The sequence below is a fragment of the Capricornis sumatraensis genome, chromosome 8 (genome assembly GCF_032405125.1).
Source record: "Capricornis sumatraensis isolate serow.1 chromosome 8, serow.2, whole genome shotgun sequence".
Classification (NCBI taxonomy): Eukaryota; Metazoa; Chordata; class Mammalia; order Artiodactyla; family Bovidae; genus Capricornis; species Capricornis sumatraensis.
In genome coordinates, this window is record NC_091076.1 from 88,314,666 (window position 1) to 88,341,675 (window position 27,010).

The 27,010-nt window shown below is 35.0% G+C and overlaps 1 protein-coding gene across 1 annotated transcript in view; it reads left to right on the forward strand.

Annotated features, from left to right (window-relative positions):
- The window catches only part of SKAP1 (src kinase associated phosphoprotein 1), a 255,689-nt gene that overhangs the window by 45,174 nt on the left and 183,505 nt on the right, over window positions 1-27,010 (forward strand). Inside the window, exon 4 of the mRNA XM_068977471.1 lies at window positions 1,853-1,969. Within this exon, the coding sequence (XP_068833572.1) occupies window positions 1,853-1,969 (117 nt within the window). The remainder of the gene's footprint in view (window positions 1-1,852; window positions 1,970-27,010) is intronic.

The window sequence follows — 27,010 nt, forward strand, 5'->3', positions numbered from 1 at the left end:
ATCTTAAATTTTGCTTGGCAACCCATATGACTACTTTTTAACTGGATCTTTGTTTGACTCAAAATTTTTAAATTCCTTTAACCTCACAGCTCACTTTCAGGTTGCCTGCCAGGCTGTACATTTAGATTGCCTTGATAATATCATTTCAGTGGATTTGCAGTGATGTAAAATTTGAGAATTTTAGCCCTCAGTTCAGTATTTGAGTATTTTTTTGCTTATAATAGAAATTTCTCAGTAGTACTTTAGCAGAACTATAAGCTTTGTATCTTGATCAAGTAACCTAGTAAAACACAGCATTTCTTCCTACTCTAGCCAGTGACTGTTGTGTGAAGGGTTTGTTTGTTTTAATTTTACTTTTATTCTCCACAACAAACTTCACAGTTTATTTTTAAAGTCCTGTATCTGCAGGTGTTCAACTCAGTTATGGACGTCTACCTATCATTGAGCGTCTGCAGAGGAATCTAGATATGATCATCTAATTTATGGAAAGAGAAGGCTACAGCTTTCCACTTTTAATCATTTTATATCCTCCCTATCCTTCTAGTTTAATTGTAGGAAATAAACCTTTAAAGTGAGGCAATACAGATTCTATGTAGGTTGTTCGGTTTCACTGCTCCCTAGTTGAAATCCAGGGCCAAAACTCTACAGTGTTTGCTGAGATTAGCATTGGTGATTTCCTTTGGAAATTAGTATTTGAGATAATATTAAATTCAGTTGAAAATCCTCTTTTCATGTTTGTGAAATGAACTGAGCAGCTGTTGGTATCTTTTTATCAGCAGACTGTACCTCTGTTTGGGGGATTTCGAGGAAAGCCATTTGCAGTGCAGAGCCTTTTCTTCTGGTTTCTGAATGAGCTAACATCTTCTTTCTAAACCTTTTAAAGTGTTGTAATAGCATGGGCCACTTCTACAAAATATAATCCACTAGTGTGTCAAAAACGCCCAAAAGAGATTAGCATTATTTTAATTGCCTTATTCAGAATTGTATATACATTACCTTTCATCAAAGCAATTTTGGAGAACAAATATTACCTCCTTAGGGTTTTTAGAATTCCTAAGAGGTTGGTTGCATAGGTTGTAAACCAGAATTATAAAGAGAACTTCCTTAAAATTGTAAAACAAGTAGTGATTTAAATTGGAATAGTCCAGATTCTTTCCAAATTTTACTTGTCTTATTTTTTAGCAAAGGAAAGAATCTTCACCTTGCTGCTGCTGCTAAGTCGCTTCAGTCATGTCCAACTCTGTGCGACTCCATAGACGGCAGCCCACCAGGCTCCCCAACTTCTCCGCTTGACCTTGCTACACTGTATTATGTATAGAAGTTTAACTCTTTGTGTAATTTATTCTATTTCATTTGGAAATAGAGGCATTCAGGGTACAAGTTGTAATTAATGGGATATTTTTATAACTGTTTTCATTTTAAGTGTGATGGGGAAATTTCTTTCTGGTGGCAAAAGGTCTCCTCACTTTAACAGTTTCTCAGTTCTAGTTAGTTGAATGGAAAATTTCCCATCCAGGTAGGTTGGTTCTATAAATTATTTATATGTTTCTCTTACGTTAATGGATATATATATATTTGGTAAATACCGAAGGAATCTGGGCTTCCCTGGTAGCTCAGATGGAAAAGAATCTACCTGCAATGCAGGAGACCCAGGTTCAGTCCCTGGGTTGGGAAAATCCCCTGGAGAAGGGAATGGCAACCCACTCCAGTATTCTTGCCTGGGGAATTTCATGGACAGACCATGGAGAGTCAGTCGCAAAGAGTCAGACACGACTCTTTGGAAGGAATCTACAAAGACATTTATTAAGATGTCAGAAGTATGACCTTTTTTCCTTTCTTTTTTGTCCCTCAGGGGGAGACCAACCTGAAAATTACCTTGGACAGGACAGCTCCGATGATAATCACAGTGGAACTCATGGCCCTTCTTTTACATCAGATGCACCTTTTTTGCCAGATTATCAGGATGAGGGTGAGTGTCATCTTTCTGTCTTTAGGGTGACCATACTTTTATACTTTTTGCCTTTGGTCATTTTCAATCCAGCAGCCTTCAGAAGGTTCTCTGTATTGGTAATCACTCGTTTGCAAAGAACAACTATTTGTTTCATTGTGGTGCTATCCTCCTAGATAATTCAATAGTTCTCAAGTTAATGTACTTAGGGAAACACTAATTCCATATTGGAGCAGGAAGACATCATTATTGATCTTTCTATAAGAACTGTAGCTGAAAAGCTAAGAGACCTTTTTAAGATTGCAGGGCCCAGTTTAACCTTCTTTCATATTTTTTAGCTTCAGTGAAGTTCATGAGAATTAGAGCTTTTGTTTAATGATTATTGAATTATTGATTTATTGAGGATTATTTGAGACTCTTGAGCTTATCACATTATAATAGGATATCATTTTTACCCATACTCACATCCCTCTGACCATATTGGTGTTGTCTAAGGGGAAGGGAAAATCACAAGAACCATAATGCAGATCTTCCTGGAACATCCATTTTATTTGAAGATTTGGGAATGGGAAGAGTTAAATAATTCAACCCTTATAAACATTATATTAGAAACACATTGGTATATAATATAGTGGCATGTATATGAATTTTTAAGATACATGAATATAAAACTTTTGGCATGGTGGCTGCCAGTTTCTGGCTCAGGCTCAGATATCCCAGGGGTGGGAGTTCACTGTGCCTCTTCTGGCATTTGGCCACTTGAACAGAAGGTTTGATCATCATTGATGCACATGGTTATCTTATCAAAGTCTCTCTTGTGCCTTTGCAGTGTGTGTGTGCTGGGGGGATGTCGAAATGCTACTAAACTGAATATTAAATTGGAAGCTTATTATTCACTTAGGGATTGGGAGTAAAGTTGGTAAATTATTCTTTATTTTTCTTTATTAGTCTGTGATCTTAGTATTTATTTTGCTTCCAAATTTCCCTCCGACTTTGGCATTTTCCAAGTGTTCATAATCGCTGCATTCCCTTCTCCTTTTAATTTGTCATTAATTCTTATTTCATTTAGCCATTTTGGTGATTTCGTATTTTCTTATTTTCGTTGAATTGATAACCACCAAACAGAACTATAGATTCAGTCACACAAAAGCAGTTTATTTTGTTTGAGCTTTGTATCCTAGCTCAATTAGTAATACCTAAGCTTTTATACTAAAAACATCATTTGGATTGAAAGCTTAATAATTACATTGGTAGCTGATTAATAATTATACAAAATTAACAGTGCAAAACAAAAAATTTGTTTTGTTTGTTTTTGATCAATCTAATGCTTGACAGAATTAGAACAATAGTACCTCATTAATCCATAGGTCACTTACTTAGTATTTCCAGCTTTCCCAAACACAACTGAGAATACAATAAGTAAGCCAGAAAGACCTCTAAGTGGAAATAGTATATTTAAAATGTTTTCATTAAAAATAGTTGAAATTAAAGAAAGTGATTAGTGTTGAGAGAGGTAAACCTATTACCTGGAAAATCCCAAAGCACATTAAAGTTGAAAGAATTCCCAAAGTGTCACTGTTAATAGTAGAGGTAAGAGCAGACTTGTTTACTTGTAGGATGATAAGATATGTTTCTGCAAAGTATTGAATCTAGCAAAGTGCCTAGTGCCTGATGGATAATGGGCACAATAAATGTTTGTTTCCTTCCCATGAAAAATAAAGATATGTACATTTCTTGTGAAATTAAAGAGACGCTTATAAAGATGTTAAAATTTTAAGTAAACTTTCTATCCTATTTTACTAGATTATACCATTATAGAGAACAGTAACATTTGATATGTTATTTATTCATTATTTTAACAAATACTTATTTAGAGATTATAAGGCAATGCTATGCAAAACTATAAGGCAGTAAAAAGTCAAACACGGTCCTTGCCCTCATGGAGCTGACTATCTCATTGGGAAAACACACTATTAATATGTTGACAAATGGACAGTGTCTTCATTTGCTGATGAGATAGCTACAGTGATCTATTAGCAACAAAAGATTTAAAAAATTTTTTATTTATAGTAACATTATTTTAAACACTTGGAATTTTTATCTTTATTAGAAAAATGAAAGATCAGTCCTAAAATTTTTCAGCTTGGTTGCTTTCCAGCTCTAGCCAGATCAGTATCCTAAACGTACAACTATGCAAGGACACAGTCTGACCCATTTGGCCATTACTTCAGTGATGAGAAGCAATAACCATGGTGCGTGTCGTGTTTGGGTCATGCTTTTGTGAAAACTACAAAGAGATCTAGAAGAATATAGAAACCTGACCAGGTGCACAGCATAAAATGAAAACCAAGGTTACATGCTAAACCATGCATAAAAATGAGAGCATGTTGCTACCTAATCACAATTCCTTCTCCTCTTCCTTTGTAAATTGCCCTCAGTCTGAGAATGTCAGGCTCTAGCCTAAGGAGAGATACCTACAAACAAGAGCGTAACCCCATAATCAGGAATGAAAACTTGCTAACAAGTAATAAAACTTAGATTTATAGATTTAGGAAGACATAGTTTCTACTATATTGAAGGAAAAATTTTTTAGTATGAAGCATTCAATACAGTAACTATACAAAAGCCAGCCAACTATGAAACTCAAAATCTGATTGCTCTCATTGTCCAAAATATACAATGGATATATAATTACGAAGAACCCCCGTGGGAAGTCCCTGGGAACCTGGGACTTCCCAGGTGGCTCAGGGGTAAAGAATCTGCCCACAAAGGCAGGAGATGCTGGTTCAGTCCCTGCATGGGGAAGATCTTTCGCAGAAGGAAATGGCAACCCACTCCAGTATTCTTGCCTGGGAAATCTCATTGACAGAGGAGCCTGGCAGGCTGCAGTCCATGGGGTTGCAAGAACCAGAAATGACTTAGTGACTAAACAACACATATATAAATTTTTTAAAGATGGGTTAGGGAAAGAGTTCTGTAGAAGGTTACAGTGACTCCTTCTGGAAGAAAAATTTTTTAAATAAAATGATTTTAAGTGAAGAAACCAGAAATCTATAATAATATATTAATATTATGTATCATGTATTATTACCTTCTAATTAAGGAAAAGGTAATAAATGGTATTGGTTAGATATATCTGGGAAGAAATGAGGAAGAATGTTTTTCGAACTTATTTTTACATCTGGATGTTAAAGGTTATAAAGCATTCTTGTTCTCCAGCAAAATGAAAAATAGAATTGGAAAAGTAAAAACCTGTAACCATCATTGGAGAAGAGTAAAAATGATTAAGTGAAGAGCCTTTATAGACCAATTTATATGCTACTTGATTTAAAAGAAATTGTAGACTTGTTAATGTACCAGTGGCCATTTTCAACTCCATGCCTTTTCTGAAAGATATATTAAAAAACAGAATATTTTTAAAATAAAGAGAATCAGTTTTTATGGCTTCATTTTTAACAGTTCTTAAAAACATTTTTTAATGTTTTGTAATGATAACTGGAGGATTTGTTGTTGTTCAGTCAGTCAGTCGTGTCCAACGCTTTGCGACAGCATGGACTGCAAAACGCCAGCCTTCCCTGTCCTTCACTATCTCCCCGGGTGTGCTCAAACTCATGTCCATTGAATTGGTGTTGCCATACAACCATCTCATCCTCTCTTGCCCACTTCTCCTCCTGCCCTCCATCTTTCCCAGCATCAGGGTCTTTCGCATCAGGTGGCCAAAGTATTAGAGCCTTAGCTTCAGCGTCAGTCCTTCCAATGAATATTCAGGGTTGATTTCCTTTAGAATTGACTAGTTTGATCTCCTTGCTGTCCAAGGGACTCTCAAGAGTCTTCACCAGTACCATAATTTGAAAACGTCAGTTCTTCAGTGCTCAGCCTGCTTTATGGTCCACCTCTCACATTCCACACATGACTACTGGCAAAACCATAGCAAGTCTACTCATAGCACCCCTGATAGATTTTATATTCAGTGAAGATAAAAAAATGTTGGTTCACAAGCCAGTTTGAGACCTCATTGCTGTGAGTTGTGTGTAAGGCCTGATTTTACTATATAAATTATATTGTTTCACATAATAAATAAACTGCACATACTTATGGGTTGTGTGAATTAATGGTGCAGTGATTAGTGGTAAGTGACCCCTCTGATCAGGTAAACCTTAGGCTGAATACTGCTGACAGCTTTGGAGGAAAATGTGTGTGTTTTATGGCTGCTTTACTTGGAATGTTAGAAAGCTATTGCAAGTTCAGTCATTGGTACCCTAGTAGGTTGAAAGAGTTAATGGCCTAAAAACAGCAAGCTATTTGCTTCCTTCTCACTGATGGGGTCAAGCACATTACATTCTTCGTGTGTATTTTTCTTAAATTCCATAAACTATATGAACATATTTAGGGTTGTTAGTACCTTCTTATTCTATTATATGATGATAATAGAAGTGACTCAAATAGTCCCTCTCCATATATGATTATATAAATAAACATACATACATTCAAACAAGCATTTATCTCATTTCATTTTTATTCTTCAGTTATTTGCTTTTATCTTTATTGCTTGCGGGTATATTTTTCTTTAATAAGGCATATGACTCCTGTCAAACCTAACAGAAGTTATGTCTGTGTATTTAGAGTGTACGCTGTGGAAGAGCACAAAACTGGTTTCTATGTCTGTGTTTTGAGAGTCAAAGAATAAATTCCTACTGTAAAACACCTACTTTCATGAGCATGGTAGATTTCTGAACAAGTCTTTGTTGGCTTCAGGTGAGTCCATCAGATTTCAGATCATTGGGAGAAATTAAGGACTCAGTGTTGAGTTAACTGTGATAAGGGTAAGTAAGCTGTCACTCAGGATTGCAGTGGCCTCCTTCATGAAGATAAATGTCTTATTAGATCTAAGACATCATGTCGTTTATATAGTCTGGTATAAATCACAGATGAAGATGACAAACTGGGCTTCAAAGTTGACAGTAATTTATATAACTTAAACAAATGATTACCAAGGATTATACATGTTTTGTGAAGAATAAAAAAAACAATAACAATTATCTGTCTATGAACTACTCATTTTTCATTCTTCAGCCAAGCGTGTTTGGGCTGTTGGTGCATATTTAAACTCTAACCTTCTGTCCAGTGCTTTAGTAAAGCACTCTCGCATGTGTTGATTGTTGGATAGCTTCCATAATGCTTCTTTCACTAGGAAAAACTCCTTGCAAACTTAACCCACATTTTAACATTAAAACCATGGCAGTTTAGACATGGAAGAGACTTGGTAATCACCCAATCTAATCTCTGTTTTCCAAAAATGGAAACTACATTTTTAAAAAGGTCAAGTGCCTGGTCCTATGGTCAACAAGACAGAATCAGTAAGAAAACCAAGACCTGGGCACAGCCTCCCCTGACCCCATACTGTGTACTTTCCTCACCTGCCTGATCTCAGCATGCTTTTCAGTGCGGGCCCAGATAGCTTTGCCTGGCCATGGGCATTAAGCTATTTTTCAGAAGTTTTAGTCAAGTTCTTCAGACATGTGTGTCTCTCTGGCCTATATATGTTATCTTCCCAGAATGATTTGGAAGCAGTATTTTATAAAGAATTTCAAAGGGCTCCATAAATTCGGACAATTAAAATTGTGAATAGCATATAATTAGTTTCTGAATTGACTTGACAGAGAACTAATTCATTATCTTTTTTGGCCTTTTTGTCCATGTTATAGATTTTAATAGACTGCCAATGAAGAGTTAGTTATTGAATTCCCATATTGAATGCTCTTATTCAGTTATGAATTTAGAGGATGAGTGGAGGATACAAAAAGAAGTAAGGTGCGATTCCTTTGGTTAGTAAGTAAATAATCTAGTTGAAGAGAGAAGACTGAACACCCCCACAATAAGGTATATGGTACATAATCAAGTGCTGTTTGAAGGACTGAGTTTTCAGGAAAAAAAAAAAAAACAATTGGTTGGAGTAGTTTGAAAGAAAGAGTAGTTTGAAAGAAAGTCAGAAAAAAAAAAAAAGAAAGAAAGAAAGTCAGGATAAGATTTGGCCTTTGCTGTAGCCAACGTGATTTTAGAAATTTTTGCACACTAGCAATATGAGCAAAAGCCCATTCTTTGAAAGGTCAACATTTATTGAGCTTCTACTCTAATTAGTAGTGAAGTAACAGTGGCCATTTTTAAATGTAAATAGTTGATTTTTAAGTGAGTGATTTGGCTGATGAGATTAAGCTTTTTTATGTTGCCTCAAATATTTTTTGTTTCTTTACAAATTCTAAATGAGTTAATGAGTGTAGTGGTAGTATGAAAGTCCTAGTATGTGATTATTGAAGTTGTTAGTGTGGTCATTACAGTGGTGGCAAAATGATATACAGTGTTTTGGTTGCTAATGTGATATAGTTATCTGATATATGTATATATATATATATATATATATATATAAAACTGAGTTAAAGGCAGACCATTTTTCTTCAAGCTGCAAAGCCATTGACCATTTTTATCTCAAAGTTTAATATTCACTTAAATGTGAAAGAATTTTGTTTAAGCATAAAACTTTCAGGCCAAGTATGTAGATACATATACTTAATTTATATAGGCATAAATTTATATTTATACTTAATATATATTATGCTTTATATATTTTTGTTGTATATATATGTAAGTGTATATGTAGAGTGATTTCTTCATGCTTTGGTGATCTTTGTTCTTCTAGCCATAAATTCTTTTGCTTTGTCATAGAACTCTGGCTTTTCGAGTAAAAAGTAAATGTTAGTAATGCTGTTTAAAACAATGCTGAAACATGTTAATCTAGAATATTATTGTCTACTATGGGAAGATTGTTGAATTCATAAACTATAATTACACTTATGCTCTACACTGCCTTTCTGACTTTGAGTGACAGGTTTTTTTATGTTAGGCCCTAAGTAGCTTAAACCCAGATACATTAGTCTAGAGGGAAAGATTATACAAAGTGGTTTCTCTGGCTTGTAAAACTGGGATTTATAGGGGAGTTGTTCCTTCATGGAAAATTTTCACTTATAGAAACCTTTAGCCAATTATTTGTGGACCCATTTCTATGAGCTGTTAGGGTATAGCTTATATGGTATAGTTTATCAGCTATAGCTTATACCGTAGCTTATATGGTATAGTTTATTTTAATGGAATTCTCTATGAGATAAGCATCATTTTAATGGTTAATTTTGTAATTATGTTACTTCATAATAATACTCCAGATTTTGTTTTAATCAAAAAAACATAGGGTTAACTGGGATCATGAGCACTCCTTTCTACAAATGACCATTATCATCATTGAAAGACATTTATGAATATCCAAGTACGTAGTTGAGCCTAGAGATTGTCACAGCTTAGGGGAAAAAAAAATCACTTGAGTTATCTAATCTAGCCCTTCTAATGAATTCACATCATTCTTACTAATATCTCATTTAATTAATTATCAAATATAGCCATTATGCTCTGTATCCTTCCTTTGCAGGACATATTTCCCGCCCAACTATTATTACTAATTTATTCTTCATGTCTAACCTAAACTTTTCCTTCCTTAGTTTCAGGCCATTGCTCTCTTCTATACCATCTTCCGAGACTGGATAATTCCCCTAATTCATTTATATTGTTACCTTTAGAAGGTATTTAAAGACTGTGAACATTCATCCCTAGAGTCTTCACTTTTCCAAACTACATAAATTTCAGTTCTCTTAATCCTTAGTTCACTCTTCTCCTGTCATATTCTCCACTTCTTGGGCATTTTATCACATTCCTTGATATTTCCATTCCAAAGGGTTCACCTAATCAAAAGAGCTGACTAAAGTGTAAAATCTCATATAAACCTCTTGAAGACGCCTAAGTGTTTATTTGATGTTGGTGTTGGTGATCATCTGGTGGGCACGCTAGTGTAGTTCTTGCTTTGGCATATGTTGGGATATATGTGTATTTTAATGCCTTAATGTATTATGGCCTGTTGTAATTGAATGTCTATAAAGTAGCAGTTAAAAGGGTTTTATAGACCTTAGAAGAGATTAGAATTCTCTAGCCCCCTCTTGTGGTAAAAGAAAATATTACTTTTGAACTTGATTGTTTTGTTTTAAAAATGATCCAAGGCTATAAGATACATAAATTCTCAACATGTGAATATAGGGAATGAATCCAACAATTTAAAAATTATAGACTACGTCATATAAAAATTACACACACACACACATATATACATATATATTGTATCGTTTGTTCGTTAGTCGCTCAGTCGTGTCCGACTCTTTGCAACCCCACGGACTGTGGCTCACTAGGCTCCTCTGTCCATGGGATTCTCCAGGCAAGAATACTGGAGTGGATTGCCATGTGTATGTATATATATTCAAGCACAAACACACACTCAGATCTGAGAAGTTCCTATTCTTTTATTAATGCCCTAAAACCTAAAAAATATTAATTTCTTAACAACTGTCATTTCAGTATATTCTTATTACACAAGTCAGGAGGAGGACAAGTAAAACCATAATCTTGAGGGTTTATATTCTTAAATAAATGAGGGAGGCTTGAATATGAATTTTAAACCAAATTTGCAGGTAATTTTTTCTTTTCCATTAAAAATGGATATTGTTAGCATTTCTAACAGATTTAAACAGATATCCTTTATCTCCTATAACAAATTATTAGTTTTATAATATATTATTGTAGCATGCCTTCTGTGAATTTCAGTTATATTTACATAAATGTCTAGTAAGTAGCAAACAGATGAAGGGAAGATTGAACTGGCATGCAGATGAATTCAAGTGTATTGCCTATGGAAAAAACTTCTACATGTAGCACAAAATTGTTTTTCTAGGAGGCCATTAAAAGTAACATTTCTGTTCTTCCTTGGAATAGTTGGTCTAGAGATAAGAACCAATGAAGAGTTGCTATTAATATGCCTTACATGGCAATCCAGGAGGTGAAAAGATAGATTAAAGTTAAACACTGCCCCTCAGTAGTTTTTTTTTAAGCTACTTGAAAAACTTGAATAATGGTTGAGGTAGACTGCCTTTATGCTCAAGTCACATTCTAATGAAAAAAAATGGGGTCCTGTTTAGCAATTCTAAGAGCTCTAGAAATAAATTAGAGACCATGATTTTTAATATTAAATATTTTTAATTTTAAAAGAGAGGATTTAATATTATATTCACGGAGGAAGTACAAGAGAAGAGTGGCGTGGACATAGCAGAACAAGATGAGAAGGGGTTTCACAGGTGAAATAGGTAAGAATAGCATAATGACTTAAATATTAAATAGAGAACTGGCAGTTTTGACGGATTCTCTTTTTCTCCCCCATTTGAAGAGATGATAATTGTTTTTTTCAAACAGGGAAATTAATTCACTTTATGTGCTTCTCCCTTAAGATGTATGAATACAATTTTAATCTCAGCTATTTATTAATTTTTAGTATTGACATTCCTTTGAATATCTGAAGACAAAATTTAACAAACCTAAAGATGGAATCTCTTAATAACAAAGCATTTATGGATCTTCATAGTAAAAGTCTAGTTTTTACACTTTTAGAAAAATAATAATTTGACAACATTTTTGAGATTTATCTGTGGTCAGGTTGAGGGATCTTATATACCCCTGTTTCCTAATCTGTGGTCAGGTTTTTCAGGCTGGATCTGATTTTTTCATGTTAAGGCCATACTTTTCATGAGACAGACTAAACTGTGGAGTTTGTTTAAAACTTTGTAACATGCTTATAATTATGAGTAGAGATGCAGATAATGGCCTTTAGTTATACCTGTTTCTGTTTCAATTAGTTTGGTCATCAAAAAATTACAACTGCTCTTAGGCACATGTTCTTTGAACTATTGATTTTAAATTAAGCATATATACTTTCACAGAGCTCTTTTAAGTGTAGCTTTCTTACTTCAAGGTAAGTGTTTACTTGGCTATTGGAAAAAGATTCATTTTAGAAAAACTGTTTATTAACTCAAATTTATTAATCAGTTTAAGATTTTGTATTCTTTCTCTTAGCATTAAAATTAGGGAAATTAAAACAGCCAATTTGTTGGATGGTTACAGTTGATACATTGTGATATAGAAACTGTTTGCAAATATTTGGCTTTGTAGGTATAAGGAGGTGTCAGAAGGTTTGTTGGAGTTTTGTGATCGTTGTCAAAGTATAGGATAGAAGAGATTTTCCTAGAAAACCTCATCTGTGTTCTTATTAAATGTCATTATAAATAATTTTTATTTTCCTTGTCATATCTTTAAAGCTGAAAATAAGGCAGGTTACTTACTTCTTCCTTGCTTTTTCACTCCATATTACAAATGCTTTCATTTGTAAAGCAAGAATTTTTTCTGAATTTTTCTAAGGAACACCAGGTCAATTCAAGGAGCTTGTCCTGCGAAATCATTTGCATGTTGTTTCTTCAAGAATAACAAATTTATTTAAATTTGATAATGTTGTTTTTAAGTGTTTCTCTCTTAATTTAGAGTTCCTTAAAATACCCTTTTCATTTAGGATAAGACATAAAAAGGAGCCAGAGAAACTTCTTACTGTCTTTTTCACTTGTTTAAATCCTGGTTTCCAAAAAAACAACTTTTCACTGCTTTTATATTTGTTCCACAGATAAATTATCAAATCATAATATAATTCTAAATATATATTAACTTTTTAAAAAATATGTTTCATTTCATGTTAAGAGACAATATATATAACTTGTCTTACCAGTGGAAAGACATTTTTCAGCTGTATTAAGTCCCAGCTTTATCTAAATGAGAGAGAAAGGTACGTGTATGAATAAGGATTTTGCATATTGGGTGCAAAGAAATTTAGCACAACTGTTGGAACAATTGATATTAATTTCAATTTAGTTAAGAAGGCTAGGTTACTACACTAAATATGTCTAGCAAAAATAAATGCAGACTAACTTGCGAAAGTACATAAATTTATAAACTTTTAGGATGTTTGCATTTTGTTTCTGGTGGTGGCCTTCCTTAGCATTTTTGTTGTTTCTTATACTCTTTTTAAGAAGTTAGTTAAGGTGAAATTTCTGGAATTGCACAGGTTAATTCTAACAGTTGAGTTAGTATTTACAGCACATTTTACAGTTCACTTATGATTGTTACTAGTGTTGCTATTATGACTGTTACAGTATGAATCACTGTTCAGAGTGTTGCAGGGATCCTGGTCTAGCACTATAGAAATCAGAATTAGGAAAAGCTTTCAGGACTTTGTTTACTTCTCCTATATGGAATAGGTGAAAACTGAGTTCTGATTTAGTTACAATGCTCTTTAAACTCTTACCCAAGTTATCACTGACAAAGTCTAACATATTCTGTCTTTCAGTCTAGAAGATATAAGACCATATTAAATATGATTTTCAACATATGGCAAAAGTGTAAAATTAAGAAAAGATTTCTATAAAAATTTTTGCACACTCTGCTAAATGAATTATTGAAATTCCAATAAAGAATATTTTAAAACTCTAAAAAACAGTATGGGTTTTATTTTTCCTCAGTCCTTCCAGCACTTATAAATGTGCCCTTGAAAGGTATGTCTATAGGGTTAGAAAAGAATATATTCTATAATATTACCTGATCAGGAAGATTCTTAAAACATGGCATCTCAATGTGAGATATTGACTAAAGGGGCTGGTAGGTTTACTGGCCTGGCAGATACAGCAAGTTTGCAGTAAATCCATGTGGTAAAAAACCTCTAAGAAGTTTTTGATTAAGAAACTTTTACTATCCTTTTAAAATGAAATATGCTGGTCATTTTTTAAATGATAAAAGTGGATATTTTATGTTGTTATCTGAGTCAGATTCTGAAATATATTTTAATGAGTTTGTTGTATGAAAGTTCCTGGATTTCTAAGATGCTAACTTAAATTATAAGTCTATAATCCAGCAGATCCAGACATGTGAAAAGAAATGATAAAAATAAACATATTCAGCAAAAATAAAAATAAAATTTTACATCTAAAACCAGAAAATCTGCATTCAAAGAAGAGTTAACATTGTTATTCTTTTATAAAAGTTATAAATTATTTAAAGATGTAATAATATCATGAACTCTGCCTAATAGTGAAATTAAGGAAAAATATTTTGAAATAAGAAATGTAATTTAAAATACTTGTAGTTTTAAGAGCAAACTAAAATTATGAGTAGTTTTTTTTTTTTAATACTTTACAGGTTGCATTTCTACTTAGAGTCAATGACAGCAATTATTAATTTAAAACATAACATGACAAGACTCTGTTAAGTGGTAAACAACTTTATTGGGAAGGTGAATTTAGGAGTAATATTTTATGTAGAAGTTCACAATTGAAGTTTAAATTTATTGAGAATTAAAATTTGAAGATGGTGCATGTTCCTTCAGAAAGCTACATGCTCAATGAATATATTATTTCCCCCTTCAGATGTTTTATTAACAAGTTCTTCTTGAATTTTGTATAAAATCTGTTGTTTAACCCAACACTAATTGTTTAAGCCTTTAGACTTTTTAAAGTCTTATATGATTCAGTACTGTAAAACTTTTTGATTTAATGAAGTAAGAACAGAGGTTAAAAAGAGGTCTATATCTCAAATTGATTTCTGGTTTCTGTTGAAGAAGAGCTATGTGTCTATATACCTTTCCAAATTAAACTTAATTTTAAAAAAAATCCTCAGCATCACAGTAAAAAACCTGCTGCTTACCTCACTGAGACCCTCTGTTCTACCCCACAATTGCAGGAGAGGCAACTAAAATAATCAGCATCATTCTTCACCTAGATAATGCCTTCTCTGCAGCTAATAGTTCGTTGTTCATCAGGGAAACAAATGTGCACAGAGGTGACATGCTCTTCACCCACCACTCTTTGTTCTAGGTTCCCTCAGACTGATTGTATCAGCCCCGGCACTGACAGCTATCACCCCAAACTGTAACGCTATGTTAAACTGAGTTATGAGGTTTTAAGGTTACACTCCCCTGGCTGAAGGTTGATTGTCTCTAAGAGATAAAGGAATTATGCTCAGTGATAACAAAATCCATGCCATGGGATGATCCTGGTGTTTGAACTCAGAGCTCTCTTCATTTGATTACTTGGTCACTCTTTTTTTCCTGGGGAGTGACTAGATACTAAATTGGTTCACCACTTTCCACCTACTTCTCCAAGGATATTTTAGAAAGACCCACAAGCATTCTAGCAGATGAAGGAACAAGACATAGCAAGCCGGTAGAACAACTGCTTGAAATGTACTCTCACTTAGGGAGTACCAACTACTGGCAACGAGAGACTCAATGCTTGTTTGCCCTTCTCCTGACAGCATGAATTTGTAAGAGGATCTAAGGATACAAAATGCTTCCTTCTCCTTCCTTCTACCCTCCAACTTTTCATATATGCATTTAATCTCTGTTTTTAAAAATACTGTGATTTTTTTTTTTTAAGTTTTTCTCTGAAGGCAGAAATTTCAGACTTGCTGTCTGGGCATAATTTTAAGCTGCAGCCTTCATTGGTGATAGTGATGGTGACAGTTCTTCATGCCAATCTTTGCAATTCCAATCCAGCATGCCACTCCATAAGTGTCTTCATAGTAGTAAAAACTACTGGATAACGGTAAATTAAAGCCTGTCTGATGATTGTGAATACTCATTTTTTTTCTTACATAAATTTAAGAGAACTATTATGAGCAGAATTAATAATACCATAGAGAAAAACTTTAGTTTAGCTGCACTGTAGGAATACTAGAGAAAGCCGTATTGAGGGAAAACTCTTAAAACGATGCAAAATGTCACCCTACAAAAGATTTACTAGCCTGACCTTCATTACCAAGAGCAACAATCACTTAATATGCAACTATGTTGAGTACATGGCACTCTATAAGGTGAATTAATAGTACCTGCTTTCTATAATAAATTTCTTGAATGCCTACCATATGCGAGACATCGTATTTTACATACATTATCTCTAATCATCATTACTACTGTGCAGTGTAGGTATTAGTGTTCCCATATTACAGATCAAGAAACTGAGCACCAGAGATTAATTTGCTCAAGGTCCTAAGATAATAAAGTGGCAGAGGAGGGTTTGAATAAGTCTTTATACATGCAAAGTCGATAACTTTTCGAATATGCCACACAGCCTCGCAGAAAAGGAAGTAACATTTGCTGTTGCTTCTGCAGATTCTTGTATACACTGCTAAAAGGAAAATTAGAGATTCTGGAGTTACTTGGGAAAGCAGTATTGTATTAATGGCTACCATTCACTGAGCACTTACCCTCTGACAGGCATTGTGCAGAGCACTTATACAGTTTCATATAGTCACTTTTAAGTCCAATATTCAAAAGCTAAAGGGCATCTAATTTCAAAGCTTACATATTTCTTCCACATTGTCTTCCAAGACTGTATAGAAGAGGAAGAGGAAATGGGCTGCAGCACAGTGCTATCCAATAAACTTCCTGCAATAATGGAAGTGTCCTATAATACTTACACTCTGCAATAGTATAGCCACTACCATATGTCACTACTGAGTACTTGAAAATGTGACTAGCAAGACTGAGGCTAAATTAGGGATTTCCCTGGCAGTTCAGTGGTTAGGACTTTGCACTTTCACTCCTGAGTTGTGTGGGTTCATTCCCTGGTTGTGGAACTAAGATCCTGCAAGCTGTGCAGCATGGCCAAAAATATATATATTTTTGGTTAATCTAAGTGGTTTCATGTAGTAGGAGTGGGACGAATTGGAGATTGGTCCACTATATATAAAAGAGATAACTAATGAGAACCTACTATTTAGCACTGGGAACTCTATTTAGTGATCTGTGATGACCTAAATGGGAAGGAAACCTAAAAAAAAAGAGTGGATTTATGTATACGTATAACTGATTCACTTTACTGTACAGCAGAAACTAACACAACATTGTAAAGCAACTTGTACTCCAGTAAAAAGTTAATTTTAAAAAATTAAAAATAAGTAAATGGCTTTATGTAGCTAGTGGATTCCATAAAGGAGAATAAAACTCAGAATGGCTTCTTCTTAACCACATGGTCAAGACAACCTGGAAATAGTATTTCAGAAACTTCTTGAAAGATGGATTGGACATAAGTTGGGTGGGCAAGAGAAAAAAGAAAAGAAGGCTCAGACATTGGCTGTGGCTGAGGAGAAGGTCAGAGGTGTGAGGTAGGTGAATAGGCAGAAGGACCCTCAAGTAAATTTATGAGAAGCTCAGAGAAAACAGGATGTGGAGTGGAAGAAGGGAAGTGACCTGGCAAAGTGCTTTGAAGAAGAGCATTAGAATCCATAGTTAATGGATTTGCACAGATTGAAAGGTAAATAAAAATCAGCATTTTTTTTCAGTATTCACCTGCTATAAATCATTACTCGACATTTTGATGAGTGGCTTTGGAGTGAGTTGTTTAAATGGTACTGTGATGTTTGTGTATGCTAGAAGCTTACAAGCTCTCATCCTACAGAACTCAGCTCCTGAGTCATACGGCTGTAAGTTTCTGGGCGGGGCTGGGAGGCTGTCATTTATTCCTTCGCAAGTATTCGTTAAGTCAATAAATCATCTCCTTGTTTTGTGTCAATGCCATATCTAATCTTTCTTAAGAAATTAATTCTCCAAGACATTTAAAACTTTTAATTATAAAACTATTTAAGCCCCTGGTAATGAATAATGATGACTAGTATGATTTTATAGCACTTTACAGTTTAAAAATCTTGTTTGAATGTGTTGCTCCATTTAACCCTCATAGCAATCTCATGAGGTGAGTGGTATCTTTGTCTTATAAGTGAGAAAGCTTGAGCTTGAGGTTTTGTCTGAGATCATGCAATTGACCAGAAGCTGGGCAATTGCAGGGTCTGAGCACACTCTCTCCATGCTTATTCTTAGCCCCTGCTCCTTCTGCAGTAATAAGTACAGACATCCCAGTGAGCTGCAATACTTTCATGTGTGGTTTCAAATTATGGTTTCAAATTAAGAAACTGAGGCATAAAAAAGGCAAATATGAGTCATCAAGTCTTTGGGTCCAACTACCAATTTGCAAGGGGAAAAGGACAGAACCTGTTGAACTTCCCTGTGGGTATGCAATTAGCAAAGTGCTGACAGTAGGAAATTGTAACAATCAAAAAGCCTAGATTTTTCAACAGATAAATTATAAGGAAAAGTAAGGGATGAAGGGGAACATGTAGATTAAAAGAGATTTACAAGGCAAAATTTTCTACATGGGCCAGATTATTTTAAATCAACTTGCGGATGCATTAGAACCCCAATCTAAGAACTGTGATTTATTTTCTGGTCTACCACTTAGCCTCTTGAATTTATGCTTTTCTGTACTTATATTGAAAGAGCATTCCATTACATTTTTAGCTGTCACTTTGGAAAATGCATAGTTAAATTTTAAAAAAGAAGAAAAACAATTAAGCAGTTGCTCTTTTCTGTATTGACCCTAATGGTCCATTCTAAATGGCTATAAACCCTTTACCCATTCAGTTTTCTTATCACTCACATTATGGTCATCACTTAAAATGGTTCTTTGGAAAGAAACTATTTCGGATTAAAGAGCTTTATCATAAGTTCCTAGTTGTCTGTAAATTTTGATAGTGCCCAATCTAGGAAAACAGTGAGGAGAAACTATTGGACATACTGTTAATTTCCTACTCTGAGTTCTAATCTACAATCAATACAAGAATGAAAACAAACATTAAAAAAAAGATTTCAAACATAAAAGGAATGCTTATACTGTAACCTGTAATGTCCAAGTGTTTAAATTTGGTCTAGATAAACCATTTAAAACAAAATTAGTTCTTCACTCACAGGGATGCTGAGTTTGCAGAAAAACAATTCCAATGAGAGACAACCTTACAAATTCTGTTGCCAATAATTCTAAAGCTCCAGGAGATTGAAGAGCCTGAGTCATTTGACCTGTAGATTTTCCCACAAGCTATGATAATTCCTTTTGTTTTTATCTTCTCTGTTGCCCTGGGTTTGAAATAAGTGGGCTTATCAAAGTTTCAGGAATAATATGAGACAGGAAGATTTTGACAGGCATCCTAATTAGTCTGACCCATACTAATGTAAACAAATGCATTCCTCTCCATTATCAGGACAGTTCTAGGAAGGAAGAGCAAGATGTACATACAAAGATGTTCCTGTTTCAAGCTTTTTATAATAAAGGTGGAATTCTTGATGTTTTACAGACTTGGAAAGATTGCAGTGTTATGTTATAACATTAGTATAATGTAATTATATTTAAATTTCCCCATATTTTACTTGTTTTTCCTTCTGCAAAGATTACTAATGAGTACTTCCCACTAGATTACACATCAAAAATCTCAAACACTTCCTATTTTTATAATACCTATAGATTATTATACAGCACGTTACATCAAGCATTAAAATCTGAAAACAAGCTTGGAGCATTTTCTGTAGGAAAACATGGGAAGTTCTGGCAGTAATCTGTACATTCATCCAACAGGTAGTTGTTGTTGCTTTGTGTGTGTTAGACACAGCTAGGTACTAGGACTGTGGCAGTGAATTAGATATGACCTTTTCCTCCAAGAAGCACACAGTCTAATTGAAAAGACAGTATCTGAATAAATAATCTGACTACTTATAAGCACTAAAAATGAGGAATATAAATGCTGTCGTGAGAGCACAGTGTGGGGAGCAGTAACTATACTTGGAAAGGAAACTGGTATTCAAAGAAGGTCTCTCAAGGAGGTGCTATTTGAATTACATCTTAAAAGATAAATTGGAATTTATCAGGCTGAAAGGGTTGGGCAGCAATAAATGAAAATACTCAGTGTTGGACAAAAGTGTAGGAAGTGGCCACACACTGCAAGTGGGTATATTGCTTAGTACAATCTTTCTAGAGGTAAGCTTGGAGAAAAGGTAACAAAAACTGTAATTGCAAATGTCCTTTGATTTAGCAGTTCAACTTTAAATGTACTTTAAGAAAATAAACATACATAAAAATGTTCAAGGGTGTTCATTGCAGACTTGTTTATAAAAGCACAAAATTGAGAACCAGGTTAAACATCTAAGCTACTATCACACAATGGATTATATGCAGCCATTAATGTGATGTTTATAAAAGAACAATGGCTATCAGAAGATATTTATACTTTAAAGGGAAATATAAGGCTTTAAGACAGTACATACAATAAGCTCTTACTTTCTGAAATATATGTATTTCATATGAGCATTGAAAAAAGACTATATTGTTCTTCACCAAAATATTTTTGACCTGATTTTATTTCTAAATTTTATATAGTGAACATTTATTATTTTTATAATTAAAAACAGACAGTTATTTTTCAAAAATCTTGAAAATGTGCATGCAGAGTTCTAGCCCAGAACTTTCACTTTTGAGAAGTTTATTCTAAGGAAATAAGCCAGTACAGCTCCTAGAACATCAAGTAATTGGAAACAACCTAAATGTCTAATTACATGGAATTGGTTTAATAAATTACAGTACACCATATGATGGACTGCAGTTCAACCATTAAAAATCATGTTGTCAGTAGAGGAGTCATTATTGTCACAGGAAAATATTCATGATATATGAAAGGTAAAAAGCAGGCTACAAAACAGTACAGAAAGAGAATATACCAAAATGGTAATAGTGGCTTTCTCTGGGTTATAATATTATGGGGTTTTTCTCCTTTGTATGTTTCTATATTTCTAAATTTGCTGGTTTGAGCATGTTACTTTTTAAAATTAAAGGTCATTGACTGGGTTTTTTTTTTTTTAATGAGTACGCTATTATTTGTGACATTAATCAAGTGTTGACTAACCGCTGAGAACACACAAGAGTCCACAGCGACATAAGTATATATAAGGAGCAAACATCAGGCACAGCACGTGTTTGTAAAGGGCTAGATGTCCTGTAAAATACACCAACCAGACCTGGGAAGGTTATTCCTGCTGTCCCTGGGGCAGTGTTAGAGGAACAGATGCCCAGCACCCATGGTCCTATTTGGAATCTGCCCTCACTCAGCATCATCCCTCTCTCATCCCTCCTTCTGGTCCAGGCCTTCATATATGTTCTCCGTCGTTATTATAACCTCTTTTGCAGGTAGTGATAATGCCTAATCCAACTTTGTGTTGTTCTTCCTCTTCTAGGCTCTAGAATCTGGCATGGTACTTTTCACATAGGAATGCTCAATAATTGCTTGTTAAATAAATGTTAAAATAAATTAATTTAAAAAGAAAGGTCACAATGCTTTCTATCATAACACTTCCATTTTGTGCCCTATTTGGCAGAGTAATCCATTAGACTAATGTCTTTAAGGATCACTTTCTAATGATCTAAGTGAGAAACTTTTCTTTGGTTTTAATTGTTGAATATCCACAGTACACTAGGTATAATCTGAATTCTGTGAGCAAAATGTCTTGTATACTTTCCCAGTACTAAAGAAAAACATTAGCTAATACTTTCCACTGGAGTTCATCTGCCACTTCTCTGCCCAGTGATTGATGCAGTCTTGTGAGGCTTTTCTCTTGTTAGTTGATGTCCTATTCTCTAGCTTTGTTTTACTGTTGTCGTTTTCATGCTACATTTTCAGTAGCAATGTCACTGTCTTCCTTGTAAGTTGTGACAGGCTCTACTTATCGTGTATCGGCATCCATTTCACTTTATTTCTTACTTGCAGAACCTTGATTTTGTCCACAGTAGCCATGTGCCCAGCTGAAAACACTTGCCTTCATAGATAGGCCTGCAGTTAGATAGCCATAATACAGAGTTCTTGCCAGGAAGGTGTAAGGTGGAAGTCACTGGAAGAAATGTCTCTTCTCAAAAAAGCTGAAGTAGCCCCTTGCTTCTCTTGCTTTTGCCTTTCCTCTTGTCCCTTTATCTTCTTCCTGCCTGGGATACAGAGTTGTTGCCTGGAAGTATAGCAGCCATTTGCACAGAGACGTTGTGACTTGCTCTGGCCATCGTCAGTAAGTAGCAAGACTGGAAGAACAGAAATGTCTAGGCCACTCTTTCTGTTATACCTTGAGTGTAATTATTAGTGAACTTCCCTTTATTATAGATTTTGTGCTAATTTTCCCTCTACCCTGGAATTAACTGCATTTCAAAAGAAAGAGGTCTAGATAAATATGCCTACAAATACGCACAACCCAGCGAAAATTTCAGTGCTTTTCTGTGCAAACTCTAAGCCAAGACATAAAGGGGAGGGGGGCAGAAATAAGACTGTCCCTGCCTTCAAGCAGCTTACAAATAGATTTATTTGAAAATGTACTGAAGGTAGACTATAGTAATTCTATAATGTAGTAAGAGAACAAAGGAGTGTAAGACCACCTTGAGTGGAAAATTCTCCAGAAACTTCAAGGAGCCTTGAAGTACAGTCAACAGTTAAGAATGAAGGAAATGTAATACCAGAAAATAAGAAAGTATGAGCAAAGATATGAAAGAAGACTTTCTTGGGTTGAGTTGGGTAGCTGGGCTGGCACAGAGGCTGCACAGGTAAGAACAGAGACAAGGATGTAAAAATAGTCTGGGTATGAATTGTGAAGACTGTGTTTAAACTTTATTTTGTAAGTGGCTATGAAAAAGGTTTTATGAATTTACATGGTAAGGTTAAGAGGCTCTTGCTGTGGTGTTGGTGAACAGTGTTGAAGACCTTTCCATGTTACTGACATGTGATAAAGGAGAGGAATGGACTGGAAAGAGCATTTTACCTCTAAAAATGATGAAAGAGGAGGATGAACTGGACTGCAGAGATCATTGTTGAATATTCTTCCTTGAAAATCTTTTAAAATGAGGTGACTCAATAACCTGTATGCAGGTCAAGAAGCAACAGTTAGAACCAAACATGGAACAACAGACTGGTTCAAAATTGGGAAGGAGTACATCAAGGCTGTATATTGTCACCCTCCTTATTTAATTTATATGAGACTACATAATGTGAAATGCCAGGCTACATGAACCTCAAGCTGGAATAAAAATTGCTGGGAGAAATATCAATAACCTCAGATATGCAGATAACACCACTCCATAGTGGCAGAAAGTGAAGAGGAACTAAAGAGCCACTTGATGAAGGTGAAAGAGGAGAGTGAAAAAACTGGCTTAAAAATCAACATTCAGAAAACTAAAATCATGGCATCTGGTCCCATCAGTTCAGTTCAGTTCAGTTCAGTTGCTCAGTTGTGTCCGACTCTTTGCAACCCCATGAATCGCAGCATGCCAGGCCTCCCTGTTCATCACCATCTCCCGGAGTTCACTCAGACTCATGTCCATCGAGTCAGTGATGCCATCCAGCCATCTCATCCTCTGTCGTCCCCTTCTCCTCCTGCCCCCAATCCCTCCCAGCATCAGAGTCTTTTCCAATGAGTCAACTCTTCGCATCAGGTGGCCAAAGTACTGGAGTTTCAGCCTTAGCATCATTCCTTCCAAAGAAATCCCAGGGTTGATCTCCTTCAGAATGGACTGGTTGGATCTCCTTGCAGTCCAAGGGACTCTCAAGAGTCTTCTCCAACACCACAGTTCAAAAGCATCAATTCTTCGGCTCTCAGCCTTCTTCACAGTCCAACTCTCACATCCATACATGACCACAGGAAAAACCATAGCCTGGTCCCATCACTTCATGGCAAATACACGGGGGAAAAAAATGGAAACAGTGACAGACTTTATTTTCTTGGGCTCCAAAATCACTCTGGATGGTGACTGCAGCCATAAAATTAAAAGATGCTTACTCCTTGGAAGAAAAGCTATGACAAACCTAGACAGCTTATTAAAAAAGCAGAGACATCACTTTGCCGATAAAGGTCTGTATAGTCAAAGCTATGGTTTATCCTGTAGCCATGTATGGATGTGAGAGTTGGACCATAAAGAAGACTGAGCACTGAAGGACTAGTGCTTTTGAACTGTGGTGCTGGAGAAGACTCTTAAGAGTCCCTTGGACATCAGGGAGATCAAACCAGTCAATCCTAAAGGAAATCAACCCTGAATATTCATTGGAAGGACTGATGTTGAAGCTGAAGCTCCAATACTTTGGCCACCTGATGCAAAGAGCTGACTCATTGGAAAAGACCCTGATGCTGAGAAAGATTGAAGGCAGGAGGAGAAGGGGGAGACAGAGATTGAGATTGAGATGGTTGGATGGCATCAGTGATTCAATGGACATAAGTGAGAAAACTCCAGGAGATTGTGAAGGACTGGGAAGCCTGTTATACTGCAGTCCATGGGGTCGCAAAGAGTTGGACACTACTGAGTGACTGAACAACTAACCATCTATCTTGAATGAGTTACATACTTATGTCTAAGAAGATAAAGAATTGGCCCTAATGATTTCTTGAGGAACCATTTTCTGCTTTTGGGTAAATGGAAACCATGTACAAATATGTAGCTCCTACAATCGGGTTGGTTTATTTATTATCTAAATCTCTTGCCTTTTTCTCTCCATCCTGTTATAGACTGCTAACTATATTACTGACTAGTCTGACATCCTCAAAAAAAAAAAGAAAGGAGATATTCTGAGAACTCACATGCCAAGATTCTTATTATCTCTATGCCTGCCATTGGTTCGGATGGCCTAAGCCTGAATACACTGATTTCCAAAAGAAATAGACAACATTAGATGTTTAATGAGTTCAGTAATCACTGTCCTCTACTCCTTGCCCAGCATGATAACAGTTGAATAAGTTTTTAAATATCCATGAATTTTATGTATTATTGCTGTCCTCCCAACTTTTTTGGGGAATAATCAACAAATATAATTGTATGTATTTAAAGTGTACATATATGCTTTGTGAAATGATTGCCAAGATTAAGGTAATTAACACATCCATCACCTCACACACTTAAATCTGTCTCTCTTTTTTTCCCCTTTTTCCCTTTTTTTGTTGTTGTGAGAATGCCTAAGATTTACTCTCAACAACTGTCAAGTATACAATAGTGCATTTTATTTTTCTCTTTTAACTATAATTGCTGATAAGAAGAAATGCTTTTTTGATAAGGAAGTATGCATTATATTTTCTTTCTGTGTTTCCTTTGCCTTAAGATTTTGAAGATAAGCTAACTTTCCTTTTTGTACTACAGTAACTATTACTATTTTTAGAAATTACAAAGTTCATCTCCAATCATTCATTTTTATTTAACATTTATAAGTTTGCTGGGCACTGAGTTTCTACCATGTTATGGGTTTTTATAGCAACCTTATTTCTAGAATAGTAAGGAAAATTTTTGCTTTTGAAGGACATACTTGTCTAGAAATATCAGTTTAATTTTAAGGTAATATTGATTTATTTAGATCCTAGAATTGATACAGAGTTTTCAAGGTATGCAGAGATCTCATTTAATTCATACTTAGGCCAAGTTTTTCCTGATGACATGTTCTTGAATTATTTTTTGGTTATTTTGTGGTTCATGAGAGACTATTTCCTGGCATAATCATTGATAGGAAATTCATGAGGATATCCTGGCAGACCAGTGATTAGGACTCCGCACTCTTACTACAGCAGGTCTAAGTTCTGTCCCTGGTTGGGGAACTAAGATCCCACAAGCCTGATGATACAGCTAAAAATAAATAAGAACTCCAGGGAATAGGAAACTTACTCTTCTTTTCTTTTTGACTTGATTTTTGTTCGTGGCTTATTTTGTATACCTTTGGATCTCTTATGAAATATCCTAATAATTATGCTTCTCAGTTTTTTTGCTTGTTAATTTGGGTTATTTGTCCATTTATTAGATGGTTTTCATATAAGGGATATTTTAGACACTTAATCATAAGCTTTCTTATCAAAGCTTCAAATTTTTATTAAAACAGAAGAACCATCTCTAAAGCAATATTCAGAACATTAATGTACCTGTTTTGATCAAGTTGTATAGCACCATTATCTGCTGTGGTTTCATACGTCACAGATACACTGATGGAGGAAATGATTGGTGTCTCCAAGCCTGTCGTCATTTTCCCAGTTGCACCTATTCTTTCATATTAGCTTAAATATTGTTCTAGCTCTAATTCTTAAATTGTCTCCTCCAGGACTATAGAAAGGATATGGCAGGCAAATATCTTCCCCAAAGGAGATTGTCTGGAGCTGGGAGAACTTTTGGGATTTATAACTGAAGTGATTCTGCAGTGGACATGTGAACCTGCAGAATACCAGAAACTACTGAGATACATCTCTGGTTTCATACTTCTGATTGCCTGCTTGCCTTTTGTCATTCCAGTGTACTTCTTTTATCTTTTTTCCACTCCGTCAGAGAGTCATCAAAACAAAGCCCAAGACCTCATTTGTTCTAGAGAATTTCTATCAAAAGGTTATTGTTACCACTCTGCATATTTATGATTTCCTTCAAATGTTAAAGATTTGTGTTTCTTTTTTGTCTCCACTTCAAGATGACACTTATATTAAATTGGGAATACTCAAGTCTTTGAAAATATTGAAGCTAATAATAGAAAATCTTACGAGAGAAAAGATTCTTAAATCATCAGTTGCTAGTACAAACACAACTATTTATATTATACCTGCGTGATTCCACACCTCTGAGAGCCTAATAGTTGATGGTGGAGTCAGCAAATTGTGAAAGTAGTTTAGTGTATCAGAAAAACCAAATGAATGACAATAGCAGCCTTGATGTAATTTTAAGTGAGACCTCGCTCTTAAGTGGGCCACCCAGCATGAAATCAAAGTAAGTCAGCTTTGGGGAGAAGATAATTGCCATCTGAGGTCAAAAAGAAATGATGTTCTTGATATAGAGTTGCACCATTAGGTGTATTATTGGATTTGGGTTGGTGAGAGTAGACCTTTCCTCTGAACATCTGTTCACTGTCAGAGCAGTGTGGCAAAAGGGATGGACCACTGGTCTGTTTCAATATGGCAATTCCTACATAAGAGTATAGAAACATGAATGCCTTCCTAGGCCAGTATGAGTTATGGTGCTGTATATAAAATCTTAAAATCATTATTTTTGCTATTGTGTCCTATTGCAAGGTCACTTGCTCTTCTCTGTCGTCATGAGATCTTTAACAGTATTGTGCTTTCTAAACTTTTCCTTTTTATGGATACTGGCATTTTGATTTATTTTTCTCCCAGACCTGTTGATTTCAATTTTTTCTTGATTGAATTCCACTTATTCTTGAAGTACTTCAGTTTCTACCTGCTACTTTAGTCTT